The sequence below is a fragment of the Catharus ustulatus genome, chromosome 9, assembly GCF_009819885.2.
Source record: "Catharus ustulatus isolate bCatUst1 chromosome 9, bCatUst1.pri.v2, whole genome shotgun sequence".
Lineage (NCBI taxonomy): Eukaryota > Metazoa > Chordata > Aves > Passeriformes > Turdidae > Catharus > Catharus ustulatus.
Genome location: NC_046229.1, coordinates 8,607,732 through 8,622,907, shown reverse-complemented (window position 1 = coordinate 8,622,907; position 15,176 = coordinate 8,607,732). Strand labels below are relative to the sequence as shown.

The 15,176-nt window shown below is 40.3% G+C and overlaps 1 protein-coding gene across 2 annotated transcripts in view; it reads right to left on the bottom strand.

Annotated features, from left to right (window-relative positions):
- Window positions 1-15,148, bottom strand: part of SPATA6 (spermatogenesis associated 6) — a 44,567-nt gene extending 29,419 nt beyond the window's left edge. The window contains exons 1-5 of one of the 2 annotated variants that reach the window (XM_033067838.1): window positions 15,080-15,148; window positions 7,160-7,297; window positions 5,734-5,782; window positions 4,969-5,010; window positions 3,504-3,628 (exon numbers count right to left, since the gene is read on the bottom strand). In XM_033067838.1, coding sequence (XP_032923729.1) covers window positions 3,504-3,628; window positions 4,969-5,010; window positions 5,734-5,782; window positions 7,160-7,297; window positions 15,080-15,112 — 387 coding nt within the window. In that variant the 5' untranslated portion in view covers window positions 15,113-15,148. Of the gene's footprint in view, window positions 1-3,503; window positions 3,629-4,968; window positions 5,011-5,733; window positions 5,783-7,159; window positions 7,298-11,754; window positions 11,912-15,079 lie in introns of those variants that run through there. The other variant, XM_033067837.1, reaches the window with a different exon arrangement.
- Window positions 15,149-15,176: the final 28 nt, after the last annotated feature.

Below are 15,176 nucleotides of genomic sequence, written 5' to 3'. Positions count from 1 at the left end.
TGGCCAGCAGGTCCCTCTATTTTTACATGATTAGTTCCTTCTGTTCCACTCACCTTTTACTGCAGCTATGGCTAGGAATGTAACACCTGAGAAAATTACTGCCTTTCTATTCACTGAGCACTGGCCAATGCATTGAAAATTTATTGGGTGTAAAGGACAGGGATTACAACACACAAGCATTATTTCCCAAACAGTAGCATTCAAAAAGGCATAAAAGAACTAAATGCCACATATGCTATAAACAAGTGCCAATCATCCATGTGCATCCTATACAGCTCTGTATAGGAGCTCTCCAAGAGACAATCAAGTGTCCCCAAAATTTCTACCCTCTCTTCTTTCAACATGGACACAATTTGCTGCCTGAAGCGTCTCAGTGCACAGGCATTTGTGCACGTGAACACAAAAAATCATTGGGACATGAAAAGGAGCTGGCTCTGTTTGTGACTCTGTCCCACATCTGCAAGAATTAGCAGGAACTTAATGAATGAAGTCTATTGATGAACCAAACTATTCTCTACCACCTGCCTAAACACTGATTTCCCATTAGGGAACATGATCTGGCCCAGGATAGATTATGTAAATCAAATGACAAAAAAGCCAAAAAAGCTCAGTCACAGCAATTAACAGAGTCCAGGATTCAATCAAGTCAAGTTATGGCACATAAAAGAGGTTTTAAGCCTGATCATCTTTAATCAACTCGTTTTTATTACTAATGAATTGTCAAGTGCTATCAACAATAAAAAAGGATACATCAGAATTAGTAAGTCTACTATATAATGCAACAATAGAGCACCTACTGCTCTTACAGAGACTGGAAATGATTACAAAATTGTTAAGTGTTCATCCCTAAAAAATGACACAAACTATGGTTTCTTCAGTGAAATAGTCTGTGGAGAGGAAATATGGGATGGCATTTGAATGCATAGCCATGGATATATCAAAAGCAACTCACAGGTCAAAGCCATCAGAGGATTTGCTGTGTTTTCTGCAGTTCCCAAACATGTGATTGCTGTAGGACATTTAACATAGAATTATATAAAGACCATCACATAGCCCCAAATACATCTGTAAATGAAAATCCAGCTGGGAAGTTTTTGGGATCTCTTCTTCTGCTTCCGGCTTAGTGGTGCCTGCAGCCCTGAGCAGTTCTGCACCAATCATTAAACAGAAGGGGCATAATATCAATTTAATCACAGAAAAAGCATAAAGGTGGTTCATATTTAGAAGAATACAAGTCTAATATGTGCTTTTGATTGTAAGAACACAAGTACAACTCCAGCTTTAGAAAGTATATATGAATGTAACAGAAGGCCTTACAGTGGCCTGTTAATGAAAGATAGCATAACTGAAAAGAAACTGTTTTAAGCAATGTGGCAAATACTGTATGAAGGTGGGGAATGGAGATAAGAACATCTATAAGAAATCACTACCACAGTCCAGGCTTAAACATATTCTGAAAGGCAAAGGTTGCAGAGAAATACAGAAGAGCCGGCAAGAGCCTCAGCTGGGTAACACTGGACCAGGAGAGATAACTCGAGGCATGTCTTGTATGCACACTGAGTTTGTAAACCTCATAAGACATTTAGCCAAGGACATTATCAGCTAAGTGCCAGATTTCTGGAGGAGTTCTGATCCTCTCAACTTGGGATTCCTTCCAACTGGCAGATTAGCAGTGTTAATCAGACACTGCTTGTCACTGCCTATCTGAACTTCACAACCACAACTTTACTGTTGCTACCTTTATTTTTTAAATAAAAGACAAATTTATTGGGAATCAAAGTGCCACTGAAGCACAGCTGCCATTCAAAAATATTCAACATCTCAGCTGGCTATAAATAACTTTCATGTGGGAAGAACATAGCATAGGAATAATGTGAGGGTTCTTATGACCTTGTTTAACACTTCCTTGTGCTTAGCATTCACATCCAGCGCCTCGTGCTGACAGACTTAGCAAGAGACACTTGCCAGTAAAGCTCAGGGAACACTGGGAGATGGAGGCACTTGAGACTGCATTTCTACTGGAGGTAAAAGTCCTTTCCTAGTTATTCCATTTGGCAAGCAAGGAGAGGAACAAGAAGTTCCTTTTGGGAGCCTCCCAATGCCATCAAACATAGCTTCTGCATTATTCCTGAAATGGGGGTCACTATGCCAAAATCCTCTCTTAAACTGTATTTTCAAGCTATGGATATGGATCAGAGCAACAGAGGCTCCTGCAGTCCCTGCTCCAGAGCAGAGGTGGATTTTGTTTATGTTGCTCCCAAGGACGTGGAAGTATGTCTGTGTCTTATAGCAGTCAACTTTTTAAAGCTACTACAGTGCCATCATTCATCAGCTACACATCCAAACTACTCTAACCACATTTTCTCACAGCTCACCAATTATGGCCCCTTCTCTTTATTAGAAAATACATAATTTTTGTTTTAAGGACCTCAGTTTGACAAAACCCATCAAACTCCTCTAGCAGCTCTGCCTCTACAAAGACTCACTATATACTGCTCACAAAAACATTTAGCTAATACCACTGCATTTGTTCCTACCTCCCTATTCTTTCTCAGCACTAGGACAGTAGCTATTCCATGAGCATCTCTTGAGCATGATGCATGGGATGAGCCATATCAAAGAGGTACTACAGCCAAAAAATAATGGCTGTTTTTGCAAGGACAGTTTAGGCTGCTGCAGAATCAGATATTTTGTATCACAAAATCACAACTTTAATTCATTCAAATGTAACACAGCGTTAGACACCAAATTAGCACTTGTAATTGCAAGTGTCTGGGCAGTTTCCAGGTTGCCCTTTCAGGGGAAAGACAACACCAGCTAAAAGAAACCAATGAACTTTAATCAGCATTTCTCCCCTCCCATGTGCTTTTAGTGCAACCACAATGGACAGGGTAATTGAGTTCTTATCCAAATGTCCTGCCAATCCACCAGTACAACTCCACAATAACCTCAAAACACATCATCACCATCCTCCTTAAAGTGCCTTCCTAATTCTGCTAATGATTAAGATTCAACAGTCAAACTTCATGAAAGGGCAATGTGAAATGAATTAATTTTCATTTAATATGTACTTGAGCCCTTATCTCCAGAAAATTAGCATTAATTCATTGCACTCATTCTGCCAATTAGTTGTTGTTCCAAAATGCTAGGGAGAGGCACCATGGAGGAGGGTTACATGGCTTCTGTTGAGAACCATGAAGTCAATATGACATCTCCTGCATCCCTTCAGCCACCAGCTGCATCCCAGATTAATCTGAATGGAGACATGTCACGGTGCCACACCGCAAACCAAGTGGAAACTAACTTTTCCACATTAAAGAATTTCTTGAAGCATTCTGAAAAAAGATTATACTTTCCCCAAAGTTCAACTGTGGATTTGTACATTCAACACCTTAAAATGGCAAAATCTGTCAGAAGTAATCGCTTTTCATTTGAAGCAGTTCAAGGGGTTTCTTCAGTGAAGCAGACTGTGTCATAAATACAATCCACAGACATTCACTCACTGTGAAAGACGGGGACCTCTTCATTAAAACCTCACGCTCCAAACCACGGCGCCCATGGGTAAGCTTAGGGTCAGGGAACAGGAAATCTCTTGTATTTTCTTCATATGTAGCTAGAACTTTTCCCACTAAAAGGAAAATACATACTTTAATTGGATGATAGACAAAGCCACACAGCACAGACACCACACACAGAGCCATGCTGAAACCAGGATAAATTTTGTTCTTTACAAATTAACAGCATGGCTCTAAAACTTCTATAGCACTAGGAAATAATCTTGTCAGGTTAAATCAGCAGCAAAAATGTGCAGAATCTACTATGAAACCATGTTTCAATGTTACTGGGAAAAAATTTAAAGAAGATTGTGTTAACTGTTCTGTAACAGGCACATGAAAGGTTTTCTTCAGGTAACTTTTCAGTACTTTTCTTCTTTCTTTCCCTTCCATGCCACAGAAAAAACAGTATTTTTTTACGGGCAGTCAATCCCCTATGAAAAACTACCATTCCATACTACAGAACAGTAATGGTAGCAGCAAGAAACACAAGCAACAGCAAAATAATTATTTCAAGATTTTCTCAATACCCTGGCTTGCTACTTCTAAAAACAAATGGTTTTCTTTATAGGTAAACCCTTGAATGTATATTATAAAAAAATGTGACTTGTGCTACTGCAGTCATCTTACTAGCTTATGTTGGGCTGTATCACACTTATTTCTGAGCCCTGAAAAATAAATTCTTTATGCAAGGTCCTTTACCTTCCCACAAAAAAATCCCCATTCACTACATTTCCTCAAGTAAACAGTCTGGTGAGTCACCTGAGAGAAGCAGTAGTTTCCTTGAAAGTACTAAGGACAAGTGACAGAGTGCTTTTAATACCACAGTTTCCAAATGAGTCCTCTTTAAAACTTGACTTTATTTCCAATAAAATGCAGATTTACATTATTCATGGGAACACTTGAATTTCATTAAAATAGATTTTTATAATCACACAAACCAATAACAGAAGTATGACAAATCGCTATTTATTATCTTCACACATCCCAAGAGACCTGTAATACTTATAGTGAGGATAAGAGTTTTCCCAGTGGTCACCATTAAAATGGAAGGAAGGAAAGTGTCACTCTGAGAACAAGATTATGCACTCTGAAATTTCACAGACAGCCTCTCTGCAAGTGAATTGTGATGCAGTTAATAATTATGCATTGGATTATTTCAGTTTATTTTCCATTTTTAAAATATTATCACTTTCCTAAGCCTGAGTATGATACATTTAAATATTCGGATATTATTCTCTTTCAAGAATGAGATCCTCTTGATCTATTAACATTTTCTATTCAGAGGACTATTTGTTGAAGGGCTTTCTATGTTGTTTGTGTGCTGGAAAAAGTGATTGTGCTGTAATGGGCAATGTCCTCCTGGAAATTCACCTACTAAACTGTATAATTTATGAAAAGACTGATACAATACCTGGAGGAACGAGCTGTATTAGTTCAAGTACTGCTGTGTCAACTAGAAGGGAAAAAAGTTTTTTGATGAGTTAAAAAAAGACCTGAAATGAAACATCCCATAGTCAAACCCCAAGAAAAATTGATCACTGATTTAAACTTCACACTGCACATTGCTGCACTATTTCCACCACACCAGTAACAGGAAAAAATTATGTACAGCTTGCATATTTATCACAGATTAACACAATGGCATTAGCAGGGTACAAATGACAACACTAAATTTGACTTAGAACTTGCAAAGTTCTATCTTCTGCCAAGTTTGTCCTCTCTTAAAGAAGATTATGCAAGCTTTGCCCCCTTTACAGATAATTCCCATGTGAGGGTGCATATTCCTGCAGTTTTTGTTCAGGTCAGTGTTTTCTCACCACAATTCATCATACACATGAAGTGAGACAAAATTTTCTTAAAAATGAAAAGAATAATTTTACAAAAATTGGAGGTTTATCCTTCAGTAATTTGAAAATTAATCAAATAAATGCCCACATAAAAGAACTCACTACCAGATAATCACTTAGGACTTTTTACCCTATTCCTGTTCCAAATCATGTAATATATATTTCTAAAATAATTTTGTTAGATAACAGTGGTTAGCCACTAATTTTTCAGAGAACAGGCTCCTGATAGAAATACTGTCACATACTTTAAACCTCCAAAATATCTTTAGAGCCCAAATATACATGGCAATAATGGACACAACATAGTATACAAAAAAACCAGAACCTACACTCCAGTAACTTCACAAGGTCTCCAGGATCAACTATATTAGTAAATTCCTGAAAAAAGAAATAATAATAATAATAATAATAATAATAATAATAATAATAATAATAATAATAAGAATAATAAGAATAATAACAACACAGTCAAAGTATTCAGATAGACTTCTGGGGAAAGAGAAGAAATAAACTCCCCCAAATCAATGTTCTTCCATGCCAAGATGTTTGTCAAGAATCCTATTCCCAGCGGAAAAAGAAAGGATACTAAAATTATCATTTGGAACATGATCAAATTCATTGAAAGCCAGCAGTTCTTGTTATATACTTTCTATCCATACAGAGTTCTCTCTGTATGTAAATATAAACAGAAATAATTGATTATGAAGAGTTGAAGATGTAAAGGTAAGCACTGTCTAAGAAAATTTCAAGAGAGAAACATAAATTGCTGGATGTACTACAATTCTGATAGATCAATGTTCTCTAATTTATTAGTAATGCTTTAAGCTTCATTTTCACAGAGGTGACTTTACAATCTCCCATTCTGTTTTTTTTTAAACCTGAATCCTGTGTGAATGGATGGCAAGGAATAGGGGAAGATGTTGCACTGGATAGAGATCCCCTATATTATACTGAAAACAGCATTCAGTACATTCCCCTTAAGAAATTTGCGTTATGTTTGCCTTTAAAGAATGATGGTCTTTTCTACTCTTCATAGGTAATGAAATTATCACTGTTTGTTTCTTATCCACTTCATCAGAGCATCACTCTGAGCAAGTTTACCCAGCCTGGTTTTTCAAAGTGCTGGGGAATGCTTAAAGGAAAAGAACTAGAAAGGGCAAAGTATTATTATTCATAGTAGTGAAGAAGCCAGATCATATCTGTAAGATACTGTGTTTCATTATCCCTGTGGTACTAATAATGAAGCTAGTAGGGACTCAGAATATGTGATAAACAACTATAAATTACAGGGTCAGAGTACCAATCTGGGAATTCTGGTGACAAACCATGGAAAAAGTATCACAAAGGGAGTAAGATGTCACCAAAAAGGCTTGAGCTGCTATTTTATCTTTCTACTAAATTAAGTTGCCTCTCCTATATTGTACAGTCTCTGTTCTTCACCTTGTCATGATTTTTAGAACAAAAACATTCAGTCCCATTTAAGCCAGGAAAACAGACATGAGGAAGGACAGTTCACAAAAGAATCAACAAACACCAAAAAAGTCTCATCATACATTAGAATCATTAGTACACATAATTCTTGAGTCCCCATATGGATAATACAGGTACATCCCTCCTCTGTTCTAAACAGAAGTAGGAGTTAAAATACTGCTCCATTCTCAGTGTGATTATTTGCGCTCATGGGTTTTGTAGACCATTTTTGTGAAATTTGTGATGGGGTTTATTTGGGTTGTATCAGCCCTTGACATATCTTACCTTTTCAAATACTAGTCTTTCTTGAAAGAAGAGTGGGAACACTGCAGGGACACATTCAGTTTTGCTGTACTGCCCAAGTACAAAAACATTGAGATAAAGCTCCTGTTTGTCTTTCAGTAGCACTCCAGGACAAGTGATCTGTAGGAGTAACACACTCATTAAACAAACTGAACTTTAGCTGGAAAAGTAATGGCTGCTTTCAAGATAGAAATGAAACAGTCAGGACTGAAATGGTTGATTTGTGAAAGTCAGGATGTAACAGGAGTAGAGCAAAAAAAATTCTTCTCTAAAGGAATTCTATTTGTACAGACTGGCCAGGAAAAAAAGTCACCATTTTAAAACAATCAGGACCAAATTCTTCTTGCTTAAGTAAACACACTCCATTTTCAGCCAAAACTGAAACCCAAAGCCAAGTTAACACAGTTCAAGGCATGCACTGACTGTCTAAGGCATAATCATTCTCTATATGAAGACTCACGTAGAATGAAGTCCACATGATGCCAACATACAAAACTCCACCCAAACTTCAGTCTAACTACAGAATGAAGCTGGTAAATTTATGTGCTTAGATACCCATACTCTGTCCATCCAGCAGAAAGGACAAGTTTATTTGCAAATTTCCTATAAATGAGAAAAAGCAACTGATGTTCCATTACTACCAGACACATTTCTTACTTTGGGAAGTTTGGCCATCTTTAAACTCAAAGCAAGGAAGGTTTCTTGCTAGGCTGCCACATGCTGTCACAAATCTCTCGAATTCTTTAAGAAGTCAGTCTGCTTTTAAAGCTCTGATTGGAAGAATGTACACAACTCATTTGAAAACTACTTGCTATTTTCTCCAAGACACGTGGATTTATTTTATCTTGCTGACAGAGAATTGACACCTTTCACTTAAGGTATCATGCTCATTTTTTATGTCAGTATTAGAAATACGAGGTTGTCTCTTCCAACATAAGGTTTCTGGAGAAAGTGTTCAGACTTTCAATTGCCAGGTAGAAAGAGAAAGGAAGAGAGTGATGGGAATTAAAATAAGTGGTTTGGTTACATCTCCTACTCCCAAGTGAACATTTTACTTGAGACATCCTAATGGGATTTAAAAGAAAACTATATAAACAGCAGGAAAAAAGGTGGAAGAACTGAAAGAAAACAATGTGTGATAAATCACTAGAGATAAAAAGTATAACGTAAAAAATAGTTCTTCTGCTCATAAATATCTGAGAAGAAGAAAAAAAAAAAGGTTTCCTCTCCATGTAAATGAGGACTTCAAATCTGCAAGGAAAGTGTCAGAATAATGGATATCCCAATTGAAACAGTCTGTCAGGCATTAAACAGCTTGTATGACACTCATGCAGTTGCAAGTGTGAACAGGAGTGAGAGAGACAGATTTCATTCATACAAGAAAAGATCCCCCAAACTACAAACTACATGTCATATCAGCTTTACTTCTCACTTTTGTCTTCAACATTTTTTACAACCATTTTTACATTTACAACCATATTTAGCTGGAGCTTTATGCCTTTCACCTTAGAGAAGGGAGCCAATGTTTGCCTATTTATTGAGATGAAAAGTAAGAGATCTGAAGATGCTGGAATGGGCAGACCTGCCAACAACAGGTGCCATTTTTTCTGGTTATCTGGTTAAAAGAAAACACATTTTTACAAATAAACACGTGGGCAAAGATAGCACATGTGGAAACTTGTGATTCTACTACCCTGGACATACTGCAAAATTCATTAACTGGGCTGGAACAGCAAAGCTAAGTGGCCATGTAACTTTACAGTAGCTCCAAAAATGAATGACATATGCTTATCTGCAGTTCATGACACCTAGAGTTGCAGAACACTTGGGAGACAAACCAAAGCTCTTGGCTGACTGCAGACTGCTCCAGCAGGAGGAGGGACTATTTTAAAGACAGTAAGAGTGTTATCTATGGATCAGCTAAGGAAGTGAGATATCAGTGCTGCAATTAACTGACCTCACAAGCAACCCCAAGGACCGTGAGAAATTTCTAGGACAGTGTTACCCTGGACATTTCCCCATCCAGGATATTGGAAAACGTGTACCAGCTCCACTGCTGGAACATCACAAACAACTATAAACAAGTCACTGAATTAAAATCAAGGAAAAGGTCAGAATTCTACTGATCTTAACCCTCTAGAGCACTTATTACACACAGTCCACGGCAGGATAAACCAAACCAAAAAACTACTTAGTCTTCAAGTAAGGTCTTCCATTTGAGAAGAGAAACAAAGAAAACTACCAGCAAGACAAACCAAAGAGCTGGTGGGCTCAGGTCGGAGAAGATCTTGGAATTTCACTACGTCAAAGGGAGCAAAACACATCTGCATCCTAAAGCAAGAGAAAAACAAAGAGGGCAGAACTTCTGACACAACTGGATAGACTTCAAAGAGGGTGGAGAAATACGCAGAGCACTGTAAAAAGGGCAGGAAAACAGATCAGAAATTTGGACAAGACTTTGATCACAAAGCAAACAAAGAGAGAATTAATGGACATAGCATAAACCACCCAAGATGTCAAAGCGAACAAATCTATGTCCCAAACACAACTGAATATTTTGCCTGGGTTTTAAAAAAATATAACACAGGAGAAAGAAGACAACTTGAAGAATTAAATGATGGAAACAAAAGTCACCCAATATGCACTAGGCCTGCATCAAGAAGCCACAGGGAGGCTGAATTATCTTCAGCACGTGTTGCAAATGAATTTAATTTTTCTGAAACGAAATGTAATGAAAACAGGGAAGGTAAAATCTACTGAAACATAACAAACATAAGGACCATGTGAGACATAAAGAGAGATCTGAAAACTGATAACCCCATTGGTCAAAATATTTGAATATTTGAAAATAAAGATATGGATGAAAACATCAACAGAAAAAAAAACCCAGCATGACACGTTCCATAAAAACAGATCAATCAAGCAAAATTCTACATTTTATTGAAAATACATTTTCCGGATAAAGGACATCATACAATATGAGAAATTATTATTTATGATGAAAAAGGAAAGAGCAGTTAGTAGAGGAGTTAGTATCAAAGGTGGTACAGAACTGGCCAAAGCACAGCTTCAATAATGTGCAAAAACCAAGAGATATCAAGCTGAGGTTACCATTAAAAACATTCCTCTCTGAATACTGGGATTCATGCCTTTTAACATTTTTAGTGACACATATTAAGATATATAGGATGAATGTTGGACCTTTTGTTCCTTACATCACCCATTTGGAATGTAGGGTTCAATTCTGACTCTGATCAATGCAAATTCAAAGTGGAAGAGCAGCTCCCATCCCTAAGATGGTTAGAAGGGTGGTGAGTTTATAGCACAAAATACTACCAAAAATACTACCAGATTGCTTTAGCTGATAAAGATCAGCTGGGAAATGAAAGAACTGCTACCCAAAAAACACATCGAGGAAACACTAAGGAAAGAAAAAATTCCTTAAGTGAAAAGCCAGCATTGACATTTGTGTAAGAATAGTCTCTTTCCATTCTTATTTGTAGCATTGAGAGCAGGGTAAATAACAAATACCCTACAACTGAAAACCTGACCCTGGGGCATGTCATCCCTGTACTCATTCCTGGCACAGGAACAGCTCATGGCCGGTGGAACAGAAAAGGAAAGCACATTGCCCTGCTCCAGGGGACAAACACCAGCTGTTGGGACAGGAACACGGCCAGGGTGACACCCTCCAGGTGTGGAAATGCACGGCTCTGCTTCAGAGCAGCCACTCAGGTTTGGAACAAGGGTAGCTAAGCAACCAGGAATAGCCGGGCGATTTCCCACTGTACACTTCCCGGATCTGCACCCGTGGATGGCATCTCGTGTTTTCCTCTCAGCATCAGGCACTCATGGCAGTGCTTGTTCTGGATTATGGGACCAGGGCGAATGAAGCCACCAACTCCAGGGTAACGGGGCACTGCCTAACACAGCTACTTCTGCAAAGCTTTCTGGAGAATGATACAGCTCCTTGCTGTGCTCCCAGCTGGCATTTAAGCAGAAAACTGGGAAGTGCAAAGAGTGCAATCCTAACGTGATTAATGACAAAACTTTCCACTTTCACACTTTCTGACTTCAGTCCTCACCATGTAACACCCCGGTATTCAGGGCCACATCCTGCTCCTCACTTGTGTTTTTTGGGTTTGTTTTTTTTAATTTTTCTTCCACAAGAGTGTTTTTCCCTACACCCTACAGCTTCCCAAGAATCAGCGTGTTTAAAAAAACGCATTTTCCACAGGAAAAATGAGAACTCTAAAGCGGCACGGCTGTTGCTAACACCAACGGAAAGGCGGGGGGGCACAGGGACAAACACCCCCAACTTTCCCAGAGAAATCGGGAGTGCGGAGGGGCACGGCGCTGCCCCCAGCCCGGCGGGGCGCAGGGCCCGGCTGCCGAGGATGCCCGCACACAGCCGCCGCAATGGCAGCCGGAGCGCGGCCCCCGGAAGCTCCGCCGGGCCGGGAGCGCGGGGCTGCGGCCGGCAGAGGAAAGCGGGGCGGGGAGCGCTGCCGGAAGAGCCGAGCGCGGCTTGTGCTGGGCCCGGCTGGGCGGGCGGGGAGCGCGGCCCGGGCACTCACCGAGCGGAGCTCCAGCTGCAGGCCGCAGCGCAGCGCTTTCCGCGGCATGGGCGCACGGGCAGCGCGGCCCGACGGCTCTGGGCCGCTGGGGCTCGGCCGACGCTGTTGTCACGGTAACGGGGCGCGCCCGGCCCGCGGCGGCCGCTCCGCCTTCCTCGAGGGCGGCTTCCCCTCCGTTCCCTCCCCGCGGCCGTGCCCGCCCCGCCGCCGTCGCTGCGGTGGTGGCAGCCCGCCCGTGTCCCCTTGCTGTCCGCCCTCAGTGCTCTCCGCAGGGCCTCCTGCCCTCGCAGAGTCAGGACGAGATCTCCGAAATCGCCGTGCCCAACCCATGGCCGAGCACCACTATCTGCTAAACGCCTCCGGGGACTGTGGCTGCACACCGCCGTGCGCTGCCCGTTCGGCTGTTCAGTCATCCTTTCCTGAACAAATTCTTCCTAATTTCCAACCTAAACGTCCCCTGGCGTACTTTTGTCCTGTCGATAATCCTCCTTCTTATTCCTGCTCATCCCACAACCTTCTCTGGTTCTGCCACCTTCCCACTCCTGACCTCAGGCTGGCTCGCCCTGGCACTCCCCGCAGGGCCTTGTGGAGTGCACCAAAAGTGATAACCTAGACAAAACACAATCTCCAGCCTCAAAAGTGATAGCTAGTAGATAAAATACAATTTCCAGCCTCTGCCTCCCGAAGGTCGGACGGTGAGGAGTGTTGGAGCACTGCTGTGAAAGCACAAGTGTGCTGTGTGGGGCAGGGAGCCAGGCAGGTCACAGGAAAGGACAGGGCTGCTTTGGGGCATGCAGGAGCAGTGTGAAGCTCGGGATGTGTCAGGTTCCTCCAGCTTCTTGGTCCTCCTGCAGAAAGGTGCAGAGAGTTTTATACAGCTTAAATAGCTAAAAAGCACTGGATTTCCTGTCTCTCTCTTTTTTTTTTTTTTTAATATATTTATTTTTATTTATATATATTTTTTAGATGCCATTCACCTGCACTGTGTTGTAGCCATCTGGACCCTTTTGACACGAGTTTCCCATTTTAATGTCCTCTGTTGAGTGAGAGTGGGTCTGTTCTGAGTGGTGCCGTCTTTGAAGACTTGTCTGCCCACTCATAGCTGAAACTATCTGTTTATTCCTGCCCTCCCACAAACTCATTTATTTACAATCCCATCCAGCACCAAAATACTCTGATTTCTGTCTTGGTAAGTGCAAGTTGTTTCAGCCTCAGACCACGATGGGATTTCAGGCTTTGAATATTCTTTTCAAGTTCACAAGTCCAGCTGTAGAGAGGATGGAAAATTTTAATTGCTTCCAAAAGAAAGCAGTGGGTCAAATGTATCCCTTGGCTTTCTTTATTTTAATTTTACAATTTCAAAGAAAAATTGTGCTAAGTGATTTGGAAAGAAACAGCATTCTCAAAATGCTTTGATTTCTCTCTTTGGTTTTTTTGTTTTGTTTGTTTTTGTTTTTTTTAAAGGAAACGGCAAAGAACATGATAAGCCAGTGCAGACAAAAGTGAAATCTATGGATGGATTAAATATCTCTACTAATACTTGATACCAATATTTTGAGATAAATAAAGGATTTGAAAGGCAGAACTTGTTTTCATTAATATGACTTCTGTAACAGCTCTAAGGTGTGGGGAAGGTTTTTGTTTGTTTCTGTGTAGGTGGTTTGGGGTCTTTTTTAGGGTGTGGTTTGGGTTGTGTTGTGTTGGGGTCTGTTTTTTGCCTTAGCAAAGGATTCTGGTTTTAGGGTCTGTAAAATTCTCTGTGGCCTTCTAGTTCATATATCAAGGAGGGGTTTACTCTTGGATAAAATAATTTTCTGAGCACTATGAGTCTCAAGGTTATGAATAGCATTCCAGAGTTAATGAGAAGAAAATTCTCACAGATCCATAGCTTCAGATGGTAACAGTATTAAAATGGTTTATTGCATATTTTCAGCTATCTTTCATATACATGCTTTTTGGAGGGATAAATAATGTGTTAAAGATGGTGAAGTATGAGATATTATGGTAAGTGTGGCCATATAAGAACAGAAGATAGATAAATGCTGAAATCAAAAATGGTATCATGTTTGTGATTAGAATTTAATATCCATGTGCAGTGCCCTGGAACAGAAGTACTTTATAGCCCTTGAAAAAAGGAGCACAAGGCAGGACAGAAAGCTTCTCCAAAATGATAAGGCAGTGATGAATTTCAGTGCTTTTCCCTGGCAAACCTTCTGGTCTGCAGAGTTTCTGCCCCTTTGCCCTGCTGGGCCTTGGGAAGAAAAGGCTGCTGCTGCTGCAGTGCTTTCCTGCCAGCCCTTTCTGCAGCAGTGCAAGACCCAGCTGGACCTTCTCATTTTAGTTAAATGCATGATTTACACTTGAGTTTGCACTGCAGGTACAGTAATGCAGGAATCTGGGGGATGATGAGGGAAAACCCCGACTTCAGTAAAAATCTATTTCTAATAAGAAAAAGCTGTTAAGCAAAACAACAAAAAAGTGCTTGCTCGTGTAATAGACCTGAGATTTTAACTGCTGTAAAGTTCCCTGCTGTGAAAGCACATGAACTCCTTTGCTTTTACAGCAGTAAATCTTCTTGTAACACTACTTAGACTTAGTTCCATGTATTAAAAGACTCTAAATGACTGCATTGTGGTTCTGTATTTTTTACAATCTCCTCCAGTTATGGGCATCAGCTTTTCCTGTCCTCTGGGCCCTCCAACATGGCTGCTACAGAAAAGTTGTGATGCCATCAAAATACTCAACTTTGCTCTTATTTCTACCACTGCAAGCTAGAAGTAGCTATCCAAAGATTGAAGTTGCACTGATTTAAGATAATTACTGCAAGATTTATATCATATTGTTGCCATTCTTGTGATGGTCAGGCATCAGGAGTTTCAGCGCACTGAAATATGCTACAAAATAGGTAAAGTGCAAAAAATAGGAAGAGTCAGGTTTGCAAACAGTGGATATTGTACAGTTCAGAATCTAAAAAATATTGGGAATTAGGCTGAATTAGATCAGATCAGGAGATCAGAGAACAAACCTGAGTTTGTCAGGGGCTTACTTTCAGCTGAGAAGCCAGGAATGGTTTTCTCCATTTCTTAGGAAGCAGAACACTGGATGCAAAGTGATATTTCAGAGTCATCCTGGGCATCAGAGTGAAGGGAGTAAAGAAGCTTTCCACATTTTGCTGCCCTCTGCTACAGTTCTTAGGAATGTTGTCAGAGGTCCATTTCTGCCTCCTTTGAGCTCCTGATGTTGCCCAGGCAGCCAGAGGGGACATCTCTGTTCCTGCACGTCGAGCCTGTTACTTAGATATCATCACCAAGCACGAGTGACTTACCATTAATAACTGAGGAGAATTCCAGGAAGGCATCTGCTCAAATAACTGCAATAAATTACAGGATGTGGTAAGATTTCCACATTAGAAAAGCAAACAA